General features: G+C 45.4%; 1 protein-coding gene across 1 annotated transcript; it reads right to left on the reverse strand.

Annotated features, from left to right (window-relative positions):
• Positions 1-1,716: 1,716 nt before the first annotated feature.
• Positions 1,717-8,884, reverse strand: LOC120032115. The gene is made up of 3 exons (XM_038978057.1): positions 8,864-8,884; positions 8,028-8,792; positions 1,717-2,134 (listed from the first exon to the last, which is right to left on the reverse strand). The coding sequence occupies exons 1-3, from the start codon at positions 8,882-8,884 to the stop codon at positions 2,015-2,017; spliced, it is 906 nt and encodes a 301-aa protein (XP_038833985.1). The 3' UTR covers positions 1,717-2,014.
• Positions 8,885-10,517: the final 1,633 nt, after the last annotated feature.

Genomic DNA, 10,517 nt, shown 5'->3' on the forward strand with positions numbered 1-10,517 from the left:
GTGAGTTTAAAAAAATAAGCTCAGGTGGAGTGGTCATTTTTCTGTTCTTAATACTGGAGTATACACTGCCAATTACCATAGTGGGGTCAACCATGTTCAATGTATGATTCTTTTAAATGTATCAAACTCACTGTTTTAAGTCCCTAAAAAATTGTATTTTTATTTCTAATGGACCGGTATTATGACCTGTAAAGTATTTTTGTACAAATTTAATACTTTGGTAGCATGATATTTATCGTCTATGTATAACTTTGGGAATTCCTCCAGCTGTAAACCTTTGTATGGCCGAGAAAAGAGAAACAATAAAAAAAGATTTACAGAGTGGGAAAAAACAGTATGGCTGAGGTGATTTACAGAGTGGGAAAAAAACAGTATGGCTGAGGTGATTTACAGAGTGGGAAAAAACAACATGATTGAGGTGATTTACAGAGTGGGAAAACAACATGGCCGAGGTGATTTACAGAGTGGGAAACAACATGGCTGAGGTGATTTACAGAGTGGGATAACAACATGGCTGAGGTGATTTACAGAGTGGGATAACAACATGGCTGAGGTGATTTACAGAGTGGGAAACAACATGGCTGAGGTGATTTACAGAGTGGAAAAAAACATGGCTGAGGTGATTTACAGAGTGGGAAAAAACAACATGATTGAGGTGATTTACAGAGTGGAAACCAACATGGCTGAGGTGATTTACAGAGTGGAAACCAACATGGCTGAGGTGATTTACAGAGTGGAAAACAACATGGCTGAGGTGATTTACAGAGTGGAAACCAACATGATTGAGGTGATTTACAGAGTGGGAAACCAACATGATTGAGGTGATTTACAGAGTGGGAAAACAACATGGCTGAGGTGATTTACAGAGTGGGAAAACAACAACATGGCTGAGGTGATTTACAGAGTGGGAAAACAACAACATGGCCGAGGTGATTTACAGAGTGGGAAAACAACATGGCTGAGGTGATTTACAGAGTGGGAAAACACATGATTGAGGTGATTTACAGAGTGGGATAACAACATGGCCGAGGTGATTTACAGAGAGGGAAAAAAACAACAGGGCTGAGGTGATTTTCTCCTGTCAATATCTCAGCCTCTCTCAATCTGCAACCAACTGATGAAATGATCACAATCTCATCTGAGGCACTTACCTTTTATCAATAAAATTATACAAGCCCAGATGTATAGCAATTAAAACATGACTTTAAAATAAACAGATAAAAATGCAGAGTTTCCTGTCTAATGATGGCGCCGGAGGGGATTCCGACTGCAAGGCGCCACAGAGGGTAGTGCGTACGGCCCAGTACATCACTGGGGCCAAGCTTCCTACCATCCAGGAACTCTATACCAGGCGGTGACAGTGGGAAGGCCATAAAAATTGTCAGACACCAGCCACCCAAGTCATAGACTGTTCTCTCTGCTACCGCACGGCGAGCGGTACCAGAGCGCCAAGTCCAAAAGGCTCCTTAACAGCTTCCACCCCGAAGCCATAAGAGTGCTGAACAGTTCCTCAAAATGGCCACCAGACTATTTACATTGAACCCTCCTTTCCCCTCCCCACTACTGCTACTCTCTATTCATTATTATCTATGCATAGTCACTTTACCCCTACCTACCTCAATGACCTCGACTAACCTCTACCCCCCGCACATTGACTCGGTACCGGTACCCCCTGTATATAGCCCCATTATTGTTATTTTATTGTGTTACTTAAAAAACAAAAAACTTCAGTTTATTTAGTAAATATCATTCTTAACTCTTATTTTCATTAAAATTGCATTGTTGGTTAAGGGCTTGTAAGTAAGCATTTCATGGTAGGTCTTGTTGTATTCCGTGCATATGACGTATAAAATATGATTTGATTAAAATATCCTGCTATCAATGCAGTAGTGGCCATCAATCATAAGATGTCCTGCGTCAAGGAGAGATGTCCTGGGTCAGGGAGAGATGTCCTGGGTCAGGGAGAGATGTCCTGGGTCAGGGAGAGATGTCCTGGGTCAGGGAGAGAAGGTGTTCAGTCCTGATCGGAGGGTGGACCTTGGAAAAGCCGTTTGCCGTGGAAGGTGCAAGTGGGCGTGCAGAGGGAGAGCTGCTGCAGGCTGGAACAGCCCAGCGGTGAATCGAACGGCTCCACCTACACAGATGACACAACAACAACACCAAGATGGAGTCAGAGAAAAGTGACGACTCTTCCCAACTAACTCTCTTAGAATAACCACCTCAACCACTTCTACTAAAATAACCCTCCTCCACACCTCACCTCAACCACTTCTACTAAAATAACCCTCCACCACACCTCACCCACTTCTACTAAAATAACCCTCCTCCACACCACACCTCAACCACTTCTACTAAAATAACCCTCCACCACACCTCACCTCAACCACTTCTACTAAAATAACCCTCCTCCACACCTCACCTCAACCACTTCTACTAAAATAACCCTCCACCACACCTCACCCACTTCTACTAAAATAACCCTCCTCCACACCACACCTCAACCACTTCTACTAAAATAACCCTCCACCTCAACCACTTCTACTAAAATAACCCTCCTCCACACCTCACCTCAACCACTTCTACTAAAATAACCCTCCTCCACACCTCACCTCAACCACTTCTACTAAAATAACCCTCCACCACACCTCACCCACTTCTACTAAAATAACCCTCCTCCACACCACACCTCAACCACTTCTACTAAAATAACCCTCCACCTCAACCACTTCTACTAAAATAACCCTCCTCCACACCTCACCTCAACCACTTCTACTAAAATAACCCCTCCACACCACACCTCAACCACTTCTACTAAAATAACCCTCCTCCACACCACACCTCAACCACTTCTACTAAAATAACCCTCCTCCACACCACACCTCAACCACTTCTACTAAAATAACCCTCCTCCACACCACACCTCAACCACTTCTACTAAAATAACCCCTCCTCCACACCACACCTCAACCACTTCTACTAAAATAACCCTCCACCACACCTCACCTCAACCACTTCTACTAAAATAACCCTCCTCCACACCACACCTCAACCACTTCTACTAAAATAACCCCTCCACACCACACCTCAAACCTTCTACTAAAATAACCCCTCCTCCACACCACACCTCAACCACTTCTACTAAAATAACCCCTCCTCCACACCACACCTCAACCACTTCTACTAAAATAACCCTCCTCCACACTACACCTCAAACCTTCTACTAAAATAACCCCTCCTCCACACCACACCTCAACCACTTCTACTAAAATATCCCCTCCTCCACACCACACCTCAACCACTTCTACTAAAATAACCCCTCCTCCACACCACACCTCAACCACTTCTACTAAAATAACCCTCCTCCACACCACACCTCAAACCTTCTACTAAAATAACCCCTCCTCCACACCACACCTCAACCACTTCTACTAAAATAACCCTCCTCCACACCTCACCTCAACCACTTCTACTAAAAAAAAAACTCCTGCACACCACACCTCAACCACTTCTACTAAAAAAAAAACTCCTGCACACCACACCTCAACCACTTCTACTAAAATAACCCCTCCTCCACACCACACCTCAACCACTTCTACTAAAATAACCCTCCTCCACACCACACCTCAACCACTTCTACTAAAATAACCCCTCCACACCTCAACCACTTCTACTAAAATAACCCTCCTCCACACCTCACCTCAACCACTTCTACTAAAATAACCCTCCTCCACACCACACCTCAACCACTTCTACTAAAATAACCCTCATCCACACCACACCTCAACCACTTCTACTAAAATAACCCCTCCACACCACACCTCAACCACTTCTACTAAAATAACCCTCCTCCACACCTCACCTCAACCACTTCTACTAAAATAACCCTCCTCCACACCACACCTCAACCACTTCTACTAAAATAACCCTCATCCACACCACACCTCAACCACTTCTACTAAAATAACCCTCCTCCACACCTCACCTCAACCACTTCTACTAAAATAACCCTCCTCCACACCACACCTCAACCACTTCTACTAAAATAACCCTCATCCACACCACACCTCAACCACTTCTACTAAAATAACCCTCCTCCACACCTCAACCACTTCTACTAAAATAACCCTCCTCCACACCTCACCTCAACCACTTCTACTAAAATAACCCCTCCTCCACACCACACCTCAACCACTTCTACTAAAATAACCCTCATCCACACCACACCTCAACCACTTCTACTAAAATAACCCTCCTCCACACCACATCTACTAAAATAACCCTCCTCCACACCACACCTCAAACCTTCTACTAAAATAACCCCTCCTCCACACCACACCTCAGACCTTCTACTAAAATAACCCCTCCACACCACACCTCAACCACTTCTACTAAAATATCCCCTCCACACCACACCTCAACCACTTCTACTAAAATAACCCCTCCACACCACACCTCAACCACTTCTACTAAAATAACCCCTCCACACCACACCTCAACCACTTCTACTAAAATAACCCCTCCTCCACACCACACCTCAACCACTTCTACTAAAATAACCCTCCTCCACACCACACCTCAACCACTTCTACTAAAATAACCCCTCCACACCACACCTCAACCACTTCTACTAAAATAACCCTCCTCCACACCACACCTCAACCACTTCTACTAAAATAACCCTCCTCCACACCTCACCTCAACCACTTCTACTAAAATAACCCTCCTCCACACCACACCTCAACCACTTCTACTAAAATAACCCTCATCCACACCACACCTCAACCACTTCTACTAAAATAACCCTCCTCCACACCTCAACCACTTCTACTAAAATAACCCTCCTCCACACCTCAACCACTTCTACTAAAATAACCCTCCTCCACACCTCACCTCAACCACTTCTACTAAAATAACCCCTCCTCCACACCACACCTCAACCACTTCTACTAAAATAACCCTCATCCACACCACACCTCAACCACTTCTACTAAAATAACCCTCCTCCACACCACATCTACTAAAATAACCCTCCACACCACACCTCAACCACTTCTACTAAAATAACCCTCCTCCACACCTCAACCACTTCTACTAAAATAACCCCTCCTCCACACCACACCTCAACACTTCTACTAAAATAACCCCTCCTCCACACCACACCTCAACCACTTCTACTAAAATAACCCCTCCTCAACCACTTCTACTAAAATAACCCCTCCTCCACACCACACCTCAACCACTTCTACTAAAATAACCCTCCTCCACCACACCTCAAACCTTCTACTAAAATAACCCCTCCTCCACACCACACCTCAACCACTTCTACTAAAATAACCCCTCCTCCACACCTCAACCACTTCTACTAAAATAACCCTCCTCCACACCACACCTCAACCACTTCTACTAAAATAACCCCTCCTCCACACCACACCTCAACCACTTCTACTAAAATAACCCTCCTCCACACCACACACCAACCACTTCTACTAAAATAACCCTCCTCCACACCTCAACCACTTCTACTAAAATAACCCTCCTCCACACCTCACCTCAACCACTTCTACTAAAATAACCCTCCTCCACACCACACCTCAACCACTTCTACTAAAATAACCCTCATCCACACCACATCTACTAAAATAACCCTCCACACCACACCTCAACCACTTCTACTAAAATAACCCCTCCACACCACACCTCAACCACTTCTACTAAAATAACCCCTCCACACCACACCTCAACCACTTCTACTAAAATAACCCTCCTCCACACCACACCTCAACCACTTCTACTAAAATAACCCTCCTCCACACCACATCTACTAAAATAACCCTCCACACCACACCTCAACCACTTCTACTAAAATAACCCTCCTCCACACCTCACCTCAACCACTTCTACTAAAATAACCCTCCTCCACACCTCACCTCAACCACTTCTACTAAAATAACCCTCCTCCACACCACATCTACTAAAATAACCCTCCTCCACACCACACCTCAACCACTTCTACTAAAATAACCCTCCTCCACACCTCAACCACTTCTACTAAAATAACCCTCCACACCTCACCTCAACCACTTCTACTAAAATAACCCTCCTCCACACCTCACCTCAACCACTTCTACTAAAATAACCCTCCTCCACACCACACCTCAACCACTTCTACTAAAATAACCCTCCTCCACACCACACCTCAACCACTTCTACTAAAATAACCCTCCTCCACACCTCAACCACTTCTACTAAAATAACCCTCCTCCACACCTCACCTCAACCACTTCTACTAAAATAACCCTCCACACCACACCTCAACCACTTCTACTAAAATAACCCTCCTCCACACCACACCTCAACCACTTCTACTAAAATAACCCTCCTCCACACCACACCTCAACCACTTCTACTAAAATAACCCTCCTCCACACCACACCTCAACCACTTCTACTAAAATAACCCTCCTCCACACCACACCTCAACCACTTCTACTAAAATAACCCTCCTCCACACCACACCTCAACCACTTCTACTAAAATAACCCTCCTCCACACCACACCTCAACCACTTCTACTAAAATAACCCTCCTCCACACCACACCTCAACCACTTCTACTAAAATAACCCTCCTCCACACCACACCTCAACCACTTCTACTAAAATAACCCCTCCTCCACACCACACCTCAACCACTTCTACTAAAATAACCCTTCTTCACACCACACCTCAACCACTTCTACTAAAATAACCCTCCTCCACACCTCACCTCAACCACTTCTACTAAAATAACCCTCCTCCACACCTCACCTCAACCACTTCTACTAAAATAACCCTCCTCCACACCACACCTCAACCACTTCTACTAAAATAACCCCTCCTCCACACCACACCTCAACCACTTCTACTAAAATAACCCCTCCACACCACACCTCAACCACTTCTACTAAAATAACCCCTCCTCCACACCACACCTCAACCACTTCTACTAAAATAACCCTCCACCACACCTCAACCCCTTCTACTAAAATAACCCTCCTCCACACCACACCTCAACCACTTCTACTAAAATAACCCTCCACACCACACCTCAACCACTTCTACTAAAATAACCCTCCTCCACACCACACCTCAACCACTTCTACTAAAATAACCCTCCTCCACACCTCACCTCAACCACTTCTACTAAAATAACCCTCCACCACACCACACCTCAACCACTTCTACTAAAATAACCCTCCACCACACCTCACCCACTTCTACTAAAATAACTCTCCTCCACACCACACCTCAACCCCTTCTACTAAAATAACCCCTCCACACCTCACCTCAACCACTTCTACTAAAATAACCCTCCACCACACCTCACCTCAACCACTTCTACTAAAATAACCCTCCACCACACCTCACCTCAACCCCTTCTACTAAAATAACCCCTCCACACCACACCTCAACCACTTCTACTAAAATAACCCTCCTCCACACCACAACCCCTTCTACTAAAATAACCCCTCCTCCACACCACACCTCAACCACTTCTACTAAAATAACCCCTCCTCCACACCACACCTCAACCACTTCTACTAAAATAACCCTCCTCCACACTACACCTCAACCACTTCTACTAAAATAACCCTCCTCCACAACACACCTCAACCACTTCTACTAAAATAACCCTCTTCCACACCACACCTCAACCACTTCTACTAAAATAACCCTCCTCCACACCTCACCTCAACCACTTCTACTAAAATAACCCTCCTCCACACCACACCTCAACCACTTCTACTAAAATAACCCCTCCACACCACACCTCAACCACTTCTACTAAAATAACCCTCCTCCACACCACACCTCAACCACTTCTACTAAAATAACCCTCCTCCACACCTCACCTCACCCTCTTCTACTAAAATAACCCTCCTCCACACCACTCTTCAGACGTGCCCTGGTCATGTGTGAAAATGTACTGCTTCCACCACAAAAAACATCTGAAAATCTGCCTGACGAGACGCCAAGTCCTCTTTCTCTTACCTTGATCTGTTTAGAAGGAGTTACATTCTGTTCCTCGCTGTCAGGACCGAGCGTCCTCTTGGAAGGGGTGCCTCCAACCCCAGGCAGAGCAGCTAAATGTGAACCCTTCCCCATGTCTCCATCCTCTACAGCGCTGCTGCTAGCCTCCATCTTGATTTCCTTCTCCTCCTCACACGACCCAGGCTGATCCTGAGAGGGGTCCTCAGAGCTGCTGTTCATAGGCGACCAGGTATACGCCCGACTGAAAGTGATGTCGTCCATTGGAGAGGTGTCTGTAGCATCTGCCTGAGGAGCTGTTGGAGGCTCATTTCTCCACAGCTGCCTGGACAGGACCGACGTCGAGAGGGACTGGACACGATTGGCGTGTAGTGGGGCTGCTCGGATGGGTGTAGAGAGGAGTCTGGGTGCTGCTACAGGGATTCTGTAGGCGGTCCTTAGAGACCAGCTAGATGTCTGTGAGGCCAGAGGAGTGGTCTGTGTAGGCCCGAAGCCTGGGGCTGCCCTGCGAGGTGTGCCCGGCTGGGTTTGGTTCTGGTCTGGTTGGTCCTGCCCCTCAGCCCCAGGCTGGACCAGCAGCTCTTTGACCAGGGTTTCCAGCCGGGTGTCACGTGGGATGATGTGTCTCTTGATAGCCGAGGCCATGCCCTCCTTCTTGGCTATGACATATACACGCTTCTGTCCCCGTGTCACAGCCGTGTACACGTGTTTCCACGTCTGGACGCTACCGTCACCCAGCACGTACACAATCGTCTCGGTCTCCGACCCCTGACCCACAGAGGAGGAAGGTACAACTGAAGACTTCCATCAGAGAAAATGTCTAACTAGTTAGAATCTACTGAACTGCTTAGTGTAATCATTCACTCATCAGTTTATGAATGGAGACAGAGAGAATAAATACACACACACACACACACACACACACACACACACACACACACACACACACACACACACACACACACACACACACACACACACACACACACACACACACACACACACACACACACACACACACCCCTCTACCTGTCCTTATAGTATCAAACGGTATAGAGAACCTCTACATATCTGATACTACTGTGTTCGCATGTCTACCTTCTGAAGGCAATGAACTGTGACGTGGCATCATTCTTCAGTCCTGGAGCAGCTTTCAATAACAGTTGGATGGCCATCTGGAGGTCTGAAAAAAACACAACATTGTGTTGTATTATATTGTCGTTTTCCGGGTCTTCAGCGCACAGCACCTGTGAGATGGAGTCCACGGTGTACTCACTAGAGGTCGACCGGTTATGATTTGTCAACGCGATACCGATTATGGAGGACCAAAAAAGCCGATACCAATTAATCGGACGATTTATTATTTTTTTTATTTGTAATAATGACAATTACAACAATACTGAATGAACACTAATTTTAACTTAATATAATACATCAATAAAATCAATTTAGCCTCAAATAAATAATGAAACATGTTCAATTGGTTTAAATAATGCAAAAACTAAGTGTTGGAGAATAAAAAAATTATATATTTTATTTTTTAAATAGGCAAAATCGGCACCATAATACCGATTTCCGATTGTTATGAAAACTTGAAATCGGCCCTAATTAAATCGGCCATTCCGATTAATCGGTCGACCTCTAGTACTCACCATAGTTAGAGTCCTCGCTGGTGTTGGGCAGCAGGATGAGATGAACCTCTTGTCTTCAGAGGGCATGGTGTACTCCCATTCAGATCCAAGATGGCGTCGTAGTGGAGCGGTCGGAAACTATGAGTCATCCATCTCTGCGATTCTGATTTAAAAAGGACAGACGCAGGATTTCTTGTTTCTCATGGTCAGTCATGGCATCAGGACATGATAAAAAACGTTTTTTTTTTTTTTAAACAATCTTACAGAATTTGCTATTTAAATCTGAATTTGCTAAGTTTTATCTAAACTTTATTCTATCTACATACTGAATTATTTTAATATTATCAAAGTGTCGCTGTGTATTTATATATTTGAAAACTAAAGACAAAACAAAAAATGGCATATTTACTGTCCTGCGTGTTGACGATGAGTTGAGACTCAGCTCTGTGATTGGTCCTCATCTCGTGGCCAGTGGGCTGGCCCCAACTGTGGAACAGGTCATACAAGGTGTTTCCTGGCTGGATACTGGGCAGCTGTCGGACATCACCTAGACAAACAGTCAGTCAGACTGTGGAACAGGCCATACAAGGTGTTTCCTGGCTGGATACTGGCAGCTGTCGCACATCACCTATACAAACAGTCTAGTCAGACTGTGGAACAGGCCATACAAGGTGTTTCCTGGCTGGATACTGGCAGCTGACGCACATCACCTATACAAACAGTCAGTCAGACTGTCGACCAGGCCATACAAGGTGTTTCCTGGCTGGATACTGGGCAGCTGACGCACATCACCTATACAAACAGGCAGTCAGAACTGTCGACCAGGCCATACAAGGTTTTCCTGGCTGGATACTGGGCAGCT

Source organism: Salvelinus namaycush, chromosome 38, assembly GCF_016432855.1.
Source record: "Salvelinus namaycush isolate Seneca chromosome 38, SaNama_1.0, whole genome shotgun sequence".
NCBI lineage: Eukaryota > Metazoa > Chordata > Actinopteri > Salmoniformes > Salmonidae > Salvelinus > Salvelinus namaycush.